General features: G+C 39.9%; 1 protein-coding gene across 3 annotated transcripts in view; it reads left to right on the top strand.

Moving 5' to 3' along the window:
• The window catches only part of MCUB (mitochondrial calcium uniporter dominant negative beta subunit), a 48778-nt gene that overhangs the window by 23467 nt on the left and 6010 nt on the right, over nucleotides 1-19301 (top strand). For all 3 annotated transcript variants that reach the window (XM_017805758.1, XM_017805759.1, XM_017805760.1), the window contains exons 2-3: nucleotides 16977-17052; nucleotides 17308-17478. In XM_017805758.1, coding sequence (XP_017661247.1) covers nucleotides 16977-17052; nucleotides 17308-17478 — 247 coding nt within the window. The remainder of the gene's footprint in view (nucleotides 1-16976; nucleotides 17053-17307; nucleotides 17479-19301) is intronic.

The following is a 19301-nucleotide window of genomic DNA, read 5'->3' on the forward strand; positions in this document are numbered from 1 at the left end:
CCAATGCTTTCAAAAAGTTTAGAATACAGCATGGTTACAACTGCAGCAAAATTCAGCAGTTTTTGTGGCTCTTCTTCTAGCATACAAACTGGTTTTTTTCTATTCAGAGGACTACTTCCTACTTGCTTTCTCTTTTTGGTTGGTTTTAGCTTTTTTCTGATCTGATTCCTGAAAGAGACTTCCTTTCCTGGTTATTTTTTTTCTGCCGTTGTTTTGTGCTCAGATTACAGAGTGAATTCAGTTGAAATCTCTCCTGCCTCTCCCTCCTTCCTCTGCTCTATCCTTTCATTGGTTTTTTCCTCTCTCTCTGGGCTCTTTTTCATTTGGCTGAGTTTCCTGTTTTGGTTGGTCAGCTGCTTGTAGTGATGAAGTTGGGCAAGCTCATCATGAAATTGTCTTGATGTTCCTGAATGCTCAACCAAGGAAATATGTTTGTGAGCACCTCCAGGCAAGCTAAGGGAGTTGGAAGAGTGTTGAAGATCAAGAGGAGAGTTCCCAACAGCTTCCTTGAAGCCTTTCTTTTCCTGCCCCAGGGGTCTGTCCTTCTTGCTCTGCAGAGCTCCAGCAGAAGGGTTGCTTACCCTTATTATGAAGGGCTGCCCAGCCTGGATTGCTCTTAACAGTCAAGTGTTAAGTCTAGAAACAAAGAAACTGAACCCTTAATTTGCAGGGCTTTTTTTTTTGACATCTCAGACACTGTTAGAGAAGATATAGGCTATATAGAATACCTGTAAAATTGAGGTGGTAATAGAAAAATATAGGTGAGATCTCTGGGATTATTGAAATGCAAATTGAGAGTGAGAGGGAGATGTCATTATGGAAATGGTGTCATTGGTGTAGGATGCAAGAGTAAGGTACATAAGAAGTCATGGAGAGAAAAGCAGCAAGTCTGCGGTGCTGTATCTTGGTTTTGTGATGCCGATCACATCTGCCCTGCTGAGCTCCCCTCTGATAGACTTAAACAGTACAGAAAATCCAAACATCATTGCTGAAGCAGCTTTACAACTAACGTACTTCGATTTTCTACCTTTAGACCTGTAACGTGCTGTGAAAGCTTGAGCCATTTTATAGCTACAGCAACCCTCTTCTATCTACTAGGTTTTGCAGAATGTTTTGTTAAACCTACAAGTGTTTTGGATTGACTTTTTGGAATATGAGGAAGTGGGATTTTCCTTATTTAAATTAATATGGGAGAAGTGGTTGATTGTTATGCTTTCTCTGAAATGTCTACTTTGTTTTGGGCTGAATTGCTCTGGAACTCCAGGAAACATGAGTGTTGCCTTATGGGAACTCTCTGTTCTATGTAAATTTAAGGTATGCACAAAACTGATGAAGAGTTAAAAGATCCCTTAACAGCCTTTCTTGATGTTTATATTCAGGTGGCCTGTAGTGATGTGATTATAGGTTGCATAGGACAGGTTGTCATAGTTAGATGGCTCATAGACCTACATGACTGTTTTTTCTGCAGACATGTGACAAATATTCTCCTGGTCATCCTTGTCCTTGCCCACAGGAAATGCCATGTTGAGCTGGGAGTGGGAAGTGTCAGTGAATCCCCAGTTGGTAGTGCAAGGACTGTCTGTGTGCCTGTCTCTGGGAGTGGGTGAGCCATTGCCTTTTCCTCCCTGGGGCTGTCAGTTTGCATCTCTCTTTTGTCCAGCCCCCAATTTTTCCATTCGATATACAAGAACATCGTAGCCTTCAGACCTGTACCATCTCAAGATTGAGTTGAAATTAGCTAGCAGGTTCAGGAGCTCCAAGGCTAAGGAGGACAAGCCCACTCTCCTACACAAATGTTGTTTCCTTACGAACCTGTGGTGCTTAAGTGCAGTGCAGCACGTGGAAAAAGTGAATAATTTATCTTAAGAGATGCTACTGGAGGGGGTTTGACATTTTGTGGTCTGAGATGGTGGGTGGCTGGGAAAGGAGGAACAGGGATGTCTCTGCGCACATGTGTGCTTTGAAGACACATTTCTGGCTAGGCACAGGCAGTTCTGTGCTCTTAAATCTGTGTGTTTGAGCCGACCTTCCAGTGTCTCTGCGTGGAGGAACTATTGCCTTGCTGATTTTATGAATCGAAGGAAACTTCATTAGCCAGAGGATTTTTGTTTGGTTTTAATCTCATAGGCAGAGAGGACAATCTGTTTTGCTTAGCGCAACAGTGTGCTGGAGAAGCAGAACAGATGACAAACGCAAATCTTTGTAATGCTATGTTTATATTTTTCCCCTTCTTTTGTCAACTTAATTGTTACTATTTTGATGACTTTGGTCAGGTGGATTTGGGTGATTGCTGGAATACATGATGGATCTGTCCCCATATGCAGCTGTTCACCATGCTGATAAGAGTGTAAGAGACTTCTTTTAAAGGAAAAAATTATCTTTAGGTTAATAAAGCCCTTTGGGAGAGCCATGAATGTGGCCTCAATGGCTGCATTTGTATTCCCGGTTGGTATGAATAAATACTGTGCTAGTTTTTGATAACTGGGTGCCACATGTCCAGGAGTTACAGAAAGTTGAACAAAAGTAGTGTAATGTACAACTAACCAATACCAAAGAAAAAGCTGTGCAGTTTGATATGTTGTGGAGATAAGACAAATGATAGGAAAGTGAGAATCTTCTGCAGGCATAGTAGGCACTGAAAGACCACCTTGGAAACCAGGGAGGCTGAGTGGGGGGGAGAGCTTCTTCCTCTCACACTATCAAAGTAGGTCTTCAGCTGGCTAAAAACAAATTCCCAGACTGCTAAGCTCTTAGCTTGCTTATGAGTCCCCTCTTGATACTGCTTAGTTTTACCCTCATGTAACAAACTCACATGCAAAGCTACTGGAAATCCAGGAAGTCTTGCTTGGGAGTCAGCTGCTCTTTCTGGCTGGTGAGAATCAGCAGCCCTGTGTGGCCACGTGTGGCCCTGTCCTGGTTGCCTCACTCTTAGTGGACCTAGAACAACACACAAGTTTTTCTCCTTGCTGTAGTCTTCAGGGTGTGATTCCAGATAGTGAGGATGGAATGCAAATTTTAATGTTCTGAAATAAGCACTGTTTAGCAGCAAAGCAGAAATAGATCAAGTTGCATCAACCCAAAGTAATATTATTGTTTCTTACCAGAAGAGAAATCTGAAATGAACTGGGGAGTTCACTGACCGTAATCCTCCTGGTTTTCAGGCTTTTCTAATTTAAGATAAGGACAGGAAGGCTATACATATATATACACACACACCTCTCTCTCTCTCTCCCTCTCTCTCTCTCCGGCTCTCTGAAATAGCTGCTAGCTGAAGTGCTTGTGATATTTTCCCATAGCTATGGGCTTGGGGTGCTTATCTTGACTCTAGGCAGAATAGGAGCATGAGTCTCTACAGTGTGACCTGTCATTTACCTTTGGCAGTTAACATGAAACTCTGGATAATAACTACTACTTTGATTTGTTGCTTTAATCTCACAGAGTCTTTAATCTTAAGAATCTTACACTTAACTTTAGACTTTGCCTCCCTTTTCTTGGAGAAATAATTGAGTCATTAAGTCCCTTAGAAACTTCTGAACCTGTTTCACGTACATGTGAGTGCTCTGGTCTTACTTGTAGGGCATTAATTATGAAAGAAAGTGAGAATTTTTTTAAAAATTATGATGCTAGAGACATTTTACTGATTACCTTGGAAATTGCCTGTGGCTTGGCAGCTTGGGATTTCAAAACAGAAAGGAAAGCAATTTAGCTATTTACCATTTGACAAAGGCTGGGCTCTGACTAGGGTGCAGTTTTATAAGGAAATAGGTAATCACACATAATGTAATGGAAGTATGAGATGACAGGTTAGCTTGACCATAAGAAAGGAAAAAACCTTTTTTTTTTTTTCTGGTTGCAGGGGATTCTTGAGCAGTCATTATACTTGTGCTGTGTGAAACCTTTCGCTGTTGTGTCTATTGCATTTCGTCTTTAATTTATATTCTTGAAGTCCTTGTCATTCACTTGAAAGCTGTCTTTCTCCTTTTTATACAAGGAGTATCTCTGGCACTGTGAAAGGTACAGTAATCATTTTAAATTCTGAAGTTTGGCAAACCAGAGGTGGGAATAAGTAAGGCTTAACTGAGCTATCAACATGCCAGTTAGTAATACGTACTAAAATGTAAATGTCTTTAATTCATAAATAGAATGGCAATAAAGTGAGAACAGAAAATTAACTGCGAATGCAGTGATGCCACGGGGTGACTGTGTAAGAGCTCTTACCTGCTGATCTTTTTAGTATCCTGAGCATCTAGAGCAAAGTACAATTACTGGTAAGATGTACAAGTTACCTAAACAATATGTTTTACAGTTTATTTTGCTGATTAATGGAGAGGTCAGTGGTAGGAGACTGTAGGTGCTTGCTGAAGTTGATTCCTTTTCATCCCTTATAATATGTAAAGCCTAGTAGAAGTTAGGGCAAGTCTCATTATTGCCATTTAAGATACTCGGGTTTCAAGATATGAGGGATTGAGGTGCAGTAAAAAGTCCAAGGTTTTCCGGTAAGCTGTAACCCAGTAGTGTCATTTGATTACAGTTTGAATAAAAAAAAAAGGAAAGAAATTATAGGACATAAGAAATAAGGTCTACCATCTGGAAACAGAGAATGTAAATGACAGAGTACATCCTGTAAAGCAGCAGGATTGTAGTGGCTGTATTTGAACATGAGGTTGTAGTCAAAAGATTTAGGGGCAGGTGAGGATGGAGAGAAAACCGGAAAGTTAGAGTTTTCTTGAAAGAAACTACAAGAATTGTTTCCAGAGGAAAAGAAATATTTTACAACAGAAATCTGAAGATTTTCAATCTAAGTAGATTCTTGTAGTGTGCAAGTACCTACAAAGGAGAGACATTTCTGAGGCTACAGAGTGTTAGTCTAAGCAAGTTAAACTCTACACAGAATAACTGGCTCAACCCATTGAAGAGAAATATAGCACCTGGGTATTTTTGGTTATGTTAGCTTATAATTGTCATCTCTGACTTACAGAGGATCCACAACATCCCTATATTAAAATCTTCTAAATCTTCTGGGGGTTGGGGTGGAGAAAAGGTGTTTCAACAGACTGAGAATTTTGTGCAGCACATCAGATAGCATCAACCTTACTGGTCCATTCTGGCCTTAATATCTCAGCGTGTGTTTTCTGATCTGTGCTGTTGTTGTTTTGATTGCCCAGCTATATTTAATACCTGACCAGGATAGCAAAAAATCCCTAAACCAAACAAAAAACTTAAGGTTCTTCCCCTTCTCCTTTGCATACAATGCAATTACCAATATGAAGTTTCAGTTAACGGTAATGTATGGAAATGCTCTGTGTCAAAATATGCACAGGGCTAAGCAAAGGAAGAATTTAGGCAGTTTGTCTTGTTTGACAGCCAACACTAACAAAACTTCTCCCTGGAATCTAGGCTTGTGTTTAGATGCCAGAGGTGTATTTTCTGGTGAGACAATAAGTTACTTAATTGTGCAGAAGACGTGGACTCTGCCATATAACAGCCCGGTGTGTGCTGCAGAGACGTGGGAATCGAGCACCAGTTGTGCTGGTTGGGCACCGCTCAGCTCCTTTCTGATGTGCACCTTACTCTGCATTTCTCTGTTCTGCCTCCCCTGAACCAGTATGTTTCTGTGGGAATAAGTGTCCCTGCCTTTCTGTGCTTTGGTTGCTTGTAAGAACCCTGAGCTGAAATAGTGGAGGGAGTTTAAATAAGGTGATAGTCTTGGCTGCATGTGTACTGGAAAGGTATGAACAGTAATAATGTATTGTGGCACTCCTTCACAATTCTTTTTCTAATGTGGGAAGATAAAAATGAACAGCAACCAGAGTTCTTTGCTGTCCTCGTGTGTTGTTTAGCTGATGAAATCAGATATTTGATTATATTCAGTTTTTATTACTGCAAAGACATGGATGGATTTTTTTTTTGGTGTGGTTGTTGACATTAATTTTATATATATATATATTTAGGCACTACTGGAACAAATTAATTTGTGTACCTGTTGGCTCGAGGTTTCAACCTTGCCTAAAAAAGTAAGTTTTATTCATGGCATTTTAAATGTGAGGAGAAAAAAAGAATTAATTCAGATACTGCTAGTGATTTTGTGTCACTCTGTCATACTGAGGGGTACAGGTGCATCTGTATGCTTTTTGTCTTCTGCTCTCTGGTTTATCTTCTGAAGTCATCAATATTTTCTTTGTGATAGGCATTTGTAACTAGATATTCCATTGTTTTGCATCCTGCAGTTCCCCTCAGCTAGCCCTTAGCTGTGTATAAGATATGCATGCTATATATGTACATCTCACTGATGTAAAAACATGATGCACAAATGTATGCTTTCAGCTGAATCTCTTCACCCCATGACTCCTGCGTGCCCTGATTAAACATAAATGTTATAGATAATAAGTGTAGTACAAATTCCTGTAAAGGTCCATATGGAAATCCCCAGTTCTGATTGCTACAACTTGCTCTGTGCTAGATCAAAACCCATGAGAACAGGTCTTGTTAAATCTCATCCTCACAGAACCAGAGAATTGTTTAGGTTGGAAAAGACCTCTGAGATCATCATGTCCAGCTAGTAAGTGGATGCACATTACAGACTATGACAAGTTATGGTTGGCTCCATGGTCTGCGGAAGGTCTTACATTGAAGTACAGCTGTAAAGCTGAAGTTCAGAAACTGAAAACATTTTATGATGTGCATGTGGATTTGGGGTGCTCAGTTGGAAGGCACGTGTGACTGAGGTTGAAGTCTGTCCTAACTTCAGGGTGCTTCATGCCAGGCTTAAACTCCTCAAGGTGTAAAACACCTTGAGGTTAGTGTCCTACCTTAAAACTTAGATGTGGATGCCTTTTCTAAGTCTAGACAGTGAGACAGAACCTGGTCTTCAGTCTGACTGAACTTGGTCTGACTTCCAGCTCACCTGCTTATATTGCCAGCAGGAAGAAAATTGCTGCACTGTCAAATGGCAGAGAATACGTCAGCTTGGTTCTTTTGCTTTTATGGATGTTAAAATTGGTACCTTTACTGAGATAAGAAAGATACACTCCTATAATAGGCTCTTGGAACAGCCTGTGCTGTCCTTGTCTGAGGGCAGATTAGATTGGGAAGAACTTGCAAAAGGACTCTAGGAAAAATTACTGAAAATTGAATAAAAGATGAAGAATGCATTAAGCAGTTTATAAAACCATTTTCTCACTGTAGATTGCATATCTTTTCTATTCTCCTGACAAAACCTTTGTTATAACTTGATTGTTCCAAGAAGGGCACGTCTCTGAATGTGGTGCCCGCAATGCTCTTACCTTGCCAATATTCAGGCTTTGTGAGTGTGCACGGTGCACAGACTGTGCACGGTGTTATTTGCAATTCTCCAGGACATGTTCTGGAGGCTAAGCTGCTGCTGACCTGTATGGAAGATGACAATCTTTCCACATTGATAGAGAGAAACAGATGGAAAGTATTTTTTTGTTTGATTTTGGGTTGTTTTGTCCATGTGCACAGAATAATATGTTAAAACTATTTTGTATACAAATTAATTGTTTTTAGAAGGTACTGGGTAAACACACCAAGGTGGAACAGCTCAGCCTTGCTCCTGAACAGCATTGCTCCTCTCTCTTGTTTTGGTGGTGTGCAGTGGCAGGTGTGCTGCCAGGGATGAACAGATGTTTTTGAGTAACCTCTCTCTAATCATATTTAATTTAAAATTAACATCACTCATACGCTAAAGGTTTGTGTCGTAGTAGAGGCAGTGTAGACTGTTGGATCACTTCTTAAGTGTTTCTGACTGTGAGTGGCTGGTAGCTGTGTAATTAAATAATCTTAAAGCTTAGTGGAAACTAACTTTGGTAGACAGACATGCAGCGTGATTGTGTGTCTTATCCCTCTGGGAAGCCACACTACCAAAGCAAATGAAAAATCCAGATCATCCAAAACTCTACAAGTTAATCCTAACTTGAAGTGGGATGTTAACTGATGGGGATTTTCCCCTCTTCTTCTGTTGGCAGAGTCTTGGGTGTATATTGGGAGTTAGGAGAATAAATAGTGACCACAGACCATTCATTTTCTAGGACAGTGTTGTGGCTTTTCTGGAGTATAGGCTGTAAACATGACAACCTGACATACAGGGCATTCCGTGAGATTTATTTACTTTATATTAGGGTTTTCCTTTACTAATGCTTTCTCAGAATGATATGCTTCCACTCAATTAGGAGCCAGTCTAGGGACAAAACTGGGCTTTAACTTTATTAATTAGCAATGTGAGCTGATTTACTGGAGGTAGCTTATAGAAAACTTACTGCCATAAAAGAGACTTCTGTTGGTGGTGGAGGCTAGAGATTCTGCTGTCATTGATGGTACCTCCATTTAAATGTATCCCAAAGTGTGGAGCAGAGTAAGAGGGTCTGTGTTACAATCATTGCATTATAGTAATCTGCTTGTGTTGGAAGAGCAGATGACTACATCTGTATTGATGTTACTATAGCCCTGAGGAGAAAAACAGCTTTTGGCTACTGGCTGCTTATTCTGCATGTCATTAAATTCTTGTTTGCTTTAGCATTAAAGGGGTTCCTAAAAACACTTGGTAGGCATTGCTTTTAAAAAATCCAGGTTCTTGCCCTGTCTGTTGCATCAGTCTTTCAAATACATGTCCTGAGTAAATTAATAGAGGAAGAGGAAATAGAAGGCTACTTAATTGGCTGGAGTTCAAAGGCTTTGGGGTGAAAAGCAAGCAGCTAACCTGCAGATTTGCTAACTTGCACCCTGGGAGGCACGGCAGGCGCATCGGAACACAGGTGCTGGACCATCCAGGGTATACAGAGCCTTTCATCATCATCTACTGGTTGTAATTGTTTTTCTTGTGATAATAAACCTTAGAAAAAAACATTGGAAACCTCTGCAGGAAATCTTCATTTTTTTTCTACTTCCTTTACCTGCTCTATGGAAAGGTGTAAAATGTGCAGGCACATCGTACGGAGTAAGGCTGAAGGGCAGAGTGATAGCTCAGTGTGTCACAGCCAGTATTGGTTGTTGATCTCAAAATATCATTGCTGTCTGTATGCTTTGTGCTTTTACTCCTGCAGGAAGAAGGTGAAAATCTGACTATGATTGATTTGATGAGGAATGTTGCAAATGAGTTCACTGAGTCACTGGTTCAGCTAAAGTGTGTTTTTAAAACACTGATGTCAACAGCTGAAACATGGAAGTACACAGCATCAGCAAAGCCACAGCCATTTGATGCTTTTTTATCAAAATAGCCTCTTGAACAGCAGTAGGGGAACATAGACTCGCAAAAGAAAAACAGAAAATGAGGCAGAATTTTTTTTTTCTTGACATCTGACAACACTTTGGTGTGTCTGCATGGGGATGGCAGTGTTGAGACCTCTCTCCACAATAATATGAGAATGATAAGTCCTTGGACACAAGTCATAAAGTGCCAAGACATACATGCTTACTGGGACCTTTGCTGAACCACTGGGCTAACAGGGCTTTTGCACCCTCGACAGCGTGTCAGTGTTTTATGCCAGAGTGATTGGATTTTCTGGGCATCTCTCGTGTGGCTACTCTTCTATCAGGAATACTGTTGAAGCTACTTCTCCCGGCAAAGCTCTCTTTCAAGAAAACAAATAGATGGGTCTAAGCTTGCCTACTTAGATGAGTTTCATGGTTTTAAAAATATTTATGTAGACCTCTGATAAGGGACTTTGAACAAGATTGTCTTCTCAAGTAAAGTGTTGCTGTGAAAAACAGCTTATTGCAAGCTGTTCTGTAAAGTGTGCACGAAGGTGAGTTTGAGCAAAATTATTTTTTTTTTTTACGCTTTCTAAGAACCTTGTAGGAAAAGGTACAGCAAGTTAATTTTCTTATATGATGAAATATATTGTAAGTGTATTTTTGAAAGCAAAGTCACCTTGTTACCCTTAAAGTTTTGCAGCATCTCCCAGATCAGGATGCCTGTCCCAAAAGGCACAGCACAAGAACAAAGATCTATTCTGTGGGGCAATTTAAAAATCCTGTGTGTGTTGACAAAGTAGTCTTTTGACCTAGTCTGTTTTGGGGAGCAGATGGTAGAGCTTTTGAATGTAGGCTTGTTTTTAATAAAGCACAAATACTTTTTCATGCTGTAATCCATCCCTTTCAAATTCTTAGCCCTCTCTGATTTGTAAACTTCCTTCTGGGTGTTGCATCCCACCTTTCCTTCTGAAAATAAAGGAGGTTGGGAAGAACAACAACTTTCAGACAAACAGGCTTTATTGAAACCAAATGTAAACCCGAGATTTCCAATACTGTAGAACTTTGGACTCAGAGGAGATTTTAGTTCTGTTTCTCTTTGTAGGAAGAGAAGAAGGTTTGATAAAATAGTAAGACACAGTTCTTGGTGTTGCTCCTAAAAATGCCCTCGGTCTGCATAGCTGTCTTGTTTTTAGGTCTGTCCCTGCATTTGTTTGGAGGTCTGCTTGCTTTGGAAAGCAGGGATTATCTGTATATTTAGAGTAGTCCCCAGAAGACACTGCAGGCAGATGATGTCAGCTGGTGGTTCATCCTTCCAGTCTCCTCAGCACTTCTGGTGTTGCTTCTTTGCAGTGAGGGATCACTGTTAATGAAGTCATGCTTTTGGATAGAGGAGGGTGAGGCTTAATTTCAGCCTGCTTTAAATGTTGGTGTTTTCAGCATCTGTTTTTATGGCTTGTAAAACTGATATGGATGCAAATCCTGGTGCTTCCCTAGATACTTGGAGCTCTGCATCTGCAGGTGCCTGGTGGAGAGTCAGATAACCTTGGTGACACACAATGCAAAGAGGGTCTTTTACCCCTGTAATTATCCATGACTTGCAGAGGCTGCATGTTTTCTCTCCCCTGCGTGCACATGCTGAGTGGAGTGGGGTGTGCATGTGAGGAAGAAGAGTTTGGGCAGGGAGTGGGTGAGAGAGCACAAAGGAATAGTGAGCAGAAGTCAGGTGGAGGATGCACTCTTGCTCAGTGGAAGCTAGGTGAAAGTCTCCTTAGCAAAAACCTTCTTCAGTGGTGGATTTGACCAGCTGGACCCTCATAGAAGAGGTTCTTGGTGACCAATTGCCTCTGCATTTCTTATCACAGCTGTCATTTTGGTCATTGGTAGTGTTTGGCTGCTTAAATCTAGTGCCAGCTGTTCTTGGAACCTGAGCAGAGGCAGGAAATGAAAGATCACCAGGGATGATAAAGTCACAAAGAACAACAGGCACAGGAAACCAAAATTTTGATTGCTTGGGCTGTTTTATTTTATTAGTTTTTAACAGTGCTGTAAGGCAAATGAGTTTTGAAGAAAAGTTATGGCTGCTATATTGCTCTTGCTTCTTCAAGGTCACAGGAACGTGCATACTCATGTTGAAACTACTGCTTTGCTGGAAGAGACATGCTGGTTACTTTTTTTAAATGCTCTGAAGAAGGGGTTAAAAATATTACAGATTTTGAATTAGCTGAAGGATTGAAATGTAAATGTTGCAGTGCAGTTCTTACAGCACCTTGTGGAACAGCGAGGAGAAGGCGCATGGCCCATATCAAGACAGGAAAGCTGTGTCTCGGGAAAGTAAAATAACCTGTCAAATTTCTTTTGGCCTAGGAAAGAGAAATATATCCTGAATGCTCCCATGTGTCAGAAGTATCTTCCCTGACTGAAACTGGTATATTGGTATAGGATGTTATGGCAGAATGAGTGATATGTCTCTTGCAGGGATTTTGTTTGTTTAACTTTAGTTAGGCTTCCAGCAGATGTTGCTAAATCTGAGCATGTACGTTGAAGCTGCTGTTTGCATTGAGGCTGTTGTTCCATGATCATCTAAATCAGTTCTGGGACCAGTGTAGAAACAATGACAATCTTTTCAGTGTAAGCAAAGACAAAAAATTAATGAGAGAGAAGATGTTTCTGTAGCTCAAACAGGCACTTGTAAGATGATTGTAGGCGGTTGTTAGAGCTCCTTATGTCTTATTTTCCTAATCATGTGGGATTGCATAAAAAACAGCACAGAAATTTAACAGCAGATATCTCCAAAATTACTTTAGTGAATCATTTTAAAGAGGGAAATACCTTATGTGTACTTATTTTAAACTTGGCCTGAATACTGATTTTGGTAATCTTGGGTTGTGCAAGATCTGCAAACTAAGTAGGCTGTGACAGCACCTGGGTTTTTTTCCTCTTTTTCCTTGGTTTTAAACCATTCTGCAATGTCCATAGATAGTTTATTCTAAAATTACAGATTGTTAGTCCATAATTAATTAATCTGTTTTCCTTGAAGAATCAGATGGGAGCCAATGTCATTCATATGCCAAGAACCTCTAAGCAGAAAAACATATAAGTCAGTATAGAAAATATAAATAACTGTTTCTAGTACATGCTTTCACTGAACAGTGGCTAAGACATACCTGCCCTTCTGCTCCAGACAAGCAAGCAGCATCCAGAGAGGTGACTCGTCTTACCCTCTCTTTCACAAACTGGGCAAGATCAGCATATGAGGAGAATGATGGATACTGGGGATGTTAGCTCATGTAGTGACACTGGGAAAGAGAGGCTCCCAAATTCATTTTTAGTCACTGCAACTACTAGTTTCCCCTGTGGTTTTTCTCCCTTCTGTTCCCCCAGTCCTTCAGCAGCTGTGTGGAGGGAGCTGTACCAGGTGTTGGACAAGGACTCCAGGAGATAACTGACCTCTCCTCTCCTGCCAAGGGAAAGACTGTAACACTATATTACTACTGAAAAGCACACTGCAAGATATGTTTTAATTAGAATGTGTTTTGCTGCAGTGTAATTAAGGGTAAAAAGCTTTGCTTACTGGAGTGTAGTGCATTTTCTTATTGTGCTTTGCTATATCAAATTCTTATCATTACCTTGGAGAGAAGGAAATGAGAATATTGGAGACCAGTATATAGCATTCACAGTAACAGTCTGCATAATTTTTTGTGAAGGCTGCTCCTGAGTTTGACTTGAGGCAGTCTTGACAGGATCTCATGCTGGAGGAATATAATACTTCAATTGTAATATTGCATGGCACTTCAAGAGGGCACACAGAGTTGAGCTAACTCTTTTTTGACTGGGGTAAACAGCTTTCTACTAATAAATGCAAGTTAATGGGGACTCAAATGTTGAAGAAGTGTTACAGTATTTTTGCTGTTGAAATAACAAATGAAAACTACCATACCTTCCAAGATGTATATAAGCAAAGAAAACAATTTCAAATATGTGATTGTTGGCTAGCTGTACGTTGATTTAGATTTGTTACAACATTTTGGTATGGCAAGTCAAAAGTAAATAAACCAGCTAAGGCAATAATTCAGTGTTCTCAGGTGTCCTAATGACATCTTTTTGTAGAATTGATTTTTCAAAGTCACATCTTCATATAAAAAATATTTTTATTTCTTGCTCTCTCTCTTTCCACCCACATTACAGTCTTTACAGAACAGAAGTTATGGTTCCTGATGAGGTTACTATTTACATATGTAGTGCTGAGGAAGATCAGAGGCTTTCATGTCACCTCATGTACTGATAATGATATCAACTTCTTACACATAACTGGTTACAAGTAAATTTGAGCTGAAATTTGCAGGAACAGTCACTCAACATCATAAGAGATTGCTTATTTGGAACAGCTAACTCCAGAAACTGCAATGTAGGTAGGTTCAGTCATTTGCCACTGTCAAAAGTGAAAAATGCAGTATTTCTGTTCCTGTCTCTCCCACTCTTCATGTCTGGCTGCTTAGTTTTCCAGCTCAGCTCTGCTGAGCTGTAACCCGATGTTACAGTAGTCCCTAAAGCTGTGCTGGAAACCAGATTGTTGAAATTTCCGCTCAGACTTTAACAGTGGCAACTTCTCTGCTGTTAGAGACCGGAGGTACCCTTAACAGAGGAAGTACTTCTTTAAAATGGGTATATATTTTCTGTTAAAAAATGCCAGTTGGTATAAACCAGAATATGTTGGATTATTTTTATCACAATTAACACTCTATGCCTTAAATTCCCGTGCATTTTCACTTGCTGGAGAGTCCATGCCTTGAACTGAGTCAGGAAACGTGGTGTGCTGTGGCTGAATGCTGATCCCAGGCACTTTGCATTACGAAGCAAATATATCTGAGGTAGAAAGGGGGTTTCACGGCTAAATGCTGTTCATGAGCTTTCAGCTCGATTGCTGAATGTAACTGTGATTGTATTGGAGGTGTTTTATCCAGAAGTCCTGCCACATGTGCATCCAAGTTGCAGAAAGATGTGAAATAGCTTTCTTTAGCCTTTGCATGGTTAGACGAATTAGGCAAGAGGTGCACGTAATGGCATATAAGAGTTAGTATGCTGTCCTCCTTACAGTATCTCAGAGTTAAAGTTGTGCTGCAGTTAGTTCAGGTTACATATTCCTGTTCCAGCTCTCACTGATGTTGCTGTGAGGGCAGTCTCATTGTTTTGGTCCCATAGTTTGTGTTCCTTCTAGCTATGGTGCTCGCTGACTAACATTTCTTTTCCAGTGGTTAGATAGGGGTCATTGCAAGTATCTCAAAAGAGGCACAATGATTTGGATATAGGGCACAAGCTAATGGTTTAGTAACTTCACTGGAACTGGAGATTTAAATCTGGAAACATAGGGAGAAAATTAATCCAGCCCTTCATGCTTCCCAGTTAATCAACCTAGAGCTTATATGGAAGGAGTTAATTATTTGGAAATCACTTCAACTCCATGGCTCCGTGGCTTTTGCTTTTCTGATACTTCACATATTCTTTGCAGATGATTTTAATGAATAGGCTGCATTAACAGACAATCTAAAATAGAAAAAAGAAAGCTCCAGTATATAGAGATTCTTTCAGTGGATCTTGAATGGTAATGTCAAAGTCTAAAGAACAATAGAATGAATTACTTTAATGATCTTATTTCAATAAATGTAGTTCAATTTAATAAGTATTTTTAACGTAATATATTAAATATATTTAGATATTTTAATATATATTAATTGTTAAATGCATAGTTTCTTCCATAAGTAAAATAGATACCCAGATTAACAACAGAAGAAATTAAGTAACCTTCAAATGCAGGCTGGCTGGGGCCCCATTGCCTGGGGCATGTTGAATGATCAATACCCAGATATTGATTGCAAAGTTACATATCAAGAGTCTGTAAAAAATTAGTTTCTTATTATCCCTTGTGTATCCCTCTGAAGAAACAACACATTTGCTGTTACATTCAAAGCTATTGAGTTTTACTACAGACTCTTCTAATCTGTATGTTTCAGACTCTTTTGTGGAAAAGCAGATCATATGTTGAAAGTTGTCTCCCTGCTCTAGGCTGGGTGTTACTAAATGTTTTGGGGGTGTAGGTGTCCCTTGTAAATGGGGTGAGAACTGGTGAGCTGGGCTGTGAGTCCTGCTCTGCTCCAGGGAAAGTCTCTTCCTCTGCTGAAGAAACAGACAAGTTACTGCATGTCTCCTGAGTGGCATTCAGCATTGCTGCACTCCTAATGCCTACCTTTCTTTGAATTAATCCACTTGTTTAATCCAGTTTGAATTAATCCACTTGTTTAATCCAGTTTAAGGTATTTTGCTATTTTGTCGAGGTTTCTGACTGCCTTTGATACCTAAAGACTACAACACACAAATTTCTAAGTGTTGGAAACTCCTAGAATTATTTTCTTTAAAACCTGAAAGCACTTGTTCCAGGTAAAAAGCTAGGGCAATATCAGCATCATTTTACAGATTTATTTTACAGATGATTCTTTTATTTAACCTAGTACTGTATTCCTACCCAAACAGTCAAGCTTGTGATTCTTTAAAAACAAATAAATCATGTGAACTGGTGAGCAGTGTTTGGCGTATTGAATGGGCAGGGCCTCTTGCATTTGTAGCTTTGTTTTCCTGCCTTGTCAAAGGGTATTATCTTGCAGACTCTGAAGTGTGTGTACCTTCAGAAAGATGAGCTATAAAGCTCACCAGAGGGAGGATCAGTCCTTGTCATTTCTCTCCACATTGTTTTCCACTTCCTCTAACTACCATATTTCAAATCCCAGGCCTTGGTCCAGCCCATGCACAATTTTTGTAACCATTTTAGCCAAGGATGTGATTTCCCTTCTACCTGTTACATTTAGTTTATGGCAGTAACGTCTGCTTTGTGGACTCACTGCAATAAAATTGTTCCCTCCCTATGCAGGGGGATTCGCTGTAGCAGCAAAGACTTTTGTTTTGCACGTTCCACAGCGTGGCTGGACTGCTTTAAGTAATGGGTCTAATCAGAGCAGTTTGTCTTCTGTGTTGTGATATGACTGTGTTGAAGTGTTGTGATGGTTCTCACCAGTGTCTCTGGAAGGGACAAGCTTGGGAGCTCAACTATGCAGGTTCAAAACCCTGCTGTCATCCCTGTCCCAGGGCATCTAGGATACTTATTGCATCTGAGTGTGCCGCCTTCAGTGTAGTACCAGAGGCTGGTGGTGGTGTTAGTTGCAGCAACAGCCATTCCTATTTAAAACATTTAAAAAATCTTCTGTACTTGGACAAGCTGTATTTTAACAGCATGAATGTCAACAGCTAGCTTTTGGTGTATAGTATATAATTATGAAGCAAAGAGTAGTGACCTCAGTCCCTTATATTTTATTTGTGATTATGATTGAGCGGTAACATGCCACTGAAACCATACCTATGGCTGTTTTGGGTGGAGAGGTTTTATTGTAGCATTTGCTTGAAGCCCTTCAGAAACACTGCAATTTTTTTTCCCCTTTCTTTCCTTCCCCTTCCCTTATTTCCTTGAGTTAGTTAAACCACACTAGGCAAAAAGTTTATCTGTGGGTAATACCTTAATACCTTTGGCAATGATTGTGCTATCAGGATGGTTTAATTTTTTACACAGAACTGCTAAGTGAGGGTTTTTTCTTCAGATGTCTAGACATCTCTATCAGATCACATAAAAGCAGATCACCGTGACAGCTGGGTTACTGCTTTTAACCAGATATATCTTGCATCCTGACCTTTCTAAAGAAAGCTCTCCTGTGTCCATGCTGCAGGTGTGGCTTTGGAGGAACGCTGGAGCTTGGAGGGGCTGGGAAGGAGCACCTTACAGCACACTGGTGCCATCTGATGGTAAGCTTTCCCAGCAGGTTTTTCCCCCTTCCCATCAGTGTCAACAAGCTTTTATTTTTTTTTGTGAGGGTCAGGTGAGATGATGTTAGTTATGTGGTTTTATATATATCTCCCAGAAATAGAAGTACTATATTGATTTAAAAAATCTAGAATGTTTTGTGTAATTTTCCTTAATTCATCCTTTTAAATTAAACCACAACCTACAATATGACTTTTTCACTTAGTTTTCTTTTTTTTTTTTTTTTAATCCCCCAGAAGTAACTATTAATTACAGACATGGTCTTCCTGTGATAACTCTTATGCTGCCCACAAGAAGTGAACGCTGTCAGTTCACTGTTAAGCCGGTGGTGACCACTGTAGGAGCATTCCTGCAGGATGTGCAAAGAGAAGATAAAGGAGTTGAGAGGGCAGAAGTCTTTGCAACAGGTATCTTATATTTGTTATTCCCCAGAATAAATACATTGTTTTTCAAATGGACTTCCCCTCTGAAGCACAAGTTCAGTCTTCCATCAATTTTAGCATTGTTGCTATTGGGGTAGCTCTTGAATGCTTCTGGATTTTATTGTGTTTCAAATTTAGTATCTGAGTCCTCTTGAAAAAGCTAATTAAAAATTAGAAGTTTAGCTTCTCTTTGTAATGCTGTCTTTAAATGTGTATCTCCCTTCTGATCTCCTTGATACCTTTTTCTTTCCTTATCCTCCATGATCCTTCATGAAGACAACCTGTTGGGCTCTTGAATGTGATGTCTGCCAGTTGTTCAGTGTTACCCAGAGCTGAAAGAATCCATTTGTCTTACTACAAACTTGAACTCATATGAAAGAGCTAAGCAACCAGATAATGAGTGCAATAGTCAAGGGCAACTTTTGGAGTCTTTGGGGACGTTTCATTCATCAACTGGAGTACAATGCTTTGGGGCCCTTGGGTTGAAAGGAAAGTGATTGCTAGGGTTGAAGGCTAACTCATATTTTTGCATTGATGTCCTCTTTCCTCCTTGTAGCATACTATTTATCCTGTTGTCTCAAGTCTTTAGATAATTATCTCAAGCTCTACTCACTGTGTTCTTTTGTTCTGTCTCTTTGGTTTTCCTGTTGATAAAAATTAACATCCAGTTAGTTCACCTGGTTCTCCATTTTATATCCAAGATGATTTGTATTTTGGCAGTGCTTTGTAGTTTTTCCACAGCAATTCTGAAGACTCTTGCAATCCCTGTCTTGGTATTAGAGAAGGACTCAATCTCAAAAGCAGAATTGGGATATAGCTTTTTGGTCTGAATCTGGTAGAATAGGGACTTGAATTTGACTTACTAAAAGCATCTATTTTGCTCCTTCCCTGCTTATGCCTCTAGAGAGAAAGAAAAGAAAAAAAAAAAGATAGCTACATTCCTATGGAAAGAATTATATTCCATCAGGTAACACATAAGCAGAAGAAAGGATGGGGTCAAGGAATGCTGGTTGAAAGTTTCATAGCTGGGTGCATTCATAACATTCCTTTTCTTTCTGGTTGATACTACAGAGGGCTGCAGAGATTTTTAAGGGAACTGAAAACAGACTGATATTCCGAGAAGATCAGGAAGCCAGATATATAGGAGAAGCTGCTTTAGTTGCCTTCGAGAGCACATTTAGTAAAACAGGAAAATATCCCATAGAGCCATTTTTTTTTTATATCCTCCGGAGCAATGGAGATGCGATGTGTGTGGATCCCAGTGTGTGCATGAGCTTCAGGAGCTTTGTGTACACAGGAACTTTGGTGGTGTTTTTTCAGGTTTTTTTTTAAGGGTCTGTAAGGCAGCAAAAGTAGAAAATTCTCTTGAGAAAGATAATTTCCTAAAAAACTCTTATCTTCAGAAACCACTGTAACAAATGGCTGTTTTCAGCAGCTGGCCTTCCCCTTAAAATGGAGGTTTTCACTACAAAGGATTTCTTAACTGGGGGGAGACAGTACATGTGCCAGCAAACAGTTAACCTCTGGGTACTGCTATTATGCAGAGACATCCAGGACAGGAGTATTTGTCATTTACTGTGGAATCGAATTCTTCTGTGAATTACATGCTTCACAAGTGACTGATGTTTGCACTGAAGCAGGAGAAGTTAGCTTTTGCTGACATACCACAGAAGAATGCGATTCAGCAGTGAATCACAAAGTCTAACATTTTTGGCACAGACAGGCAGCAGATTCCAGAGTGAAGAGGAATTTGGGTCATTTTCACCTGTCTCATCTGTTGAAACATGCACCTGTCCACCTCTAACTTT

This window comes from Lepidothrix coronata, unplaced genomic scaffold (assembly GCF_001604755.1).
Source record: "Lepidothrix coronata isolate B3197 unplaced genomic scaffold, Lepidothrix_coronata-1.0 Scaffold13, whole genome shotgun sequence".
Lineage (NCBI taxonomy): Eukaryota > Metazoa > Chordata > Aves > Passeriformes > Pipridae > Lepidothrix > Lepidothrix coronata.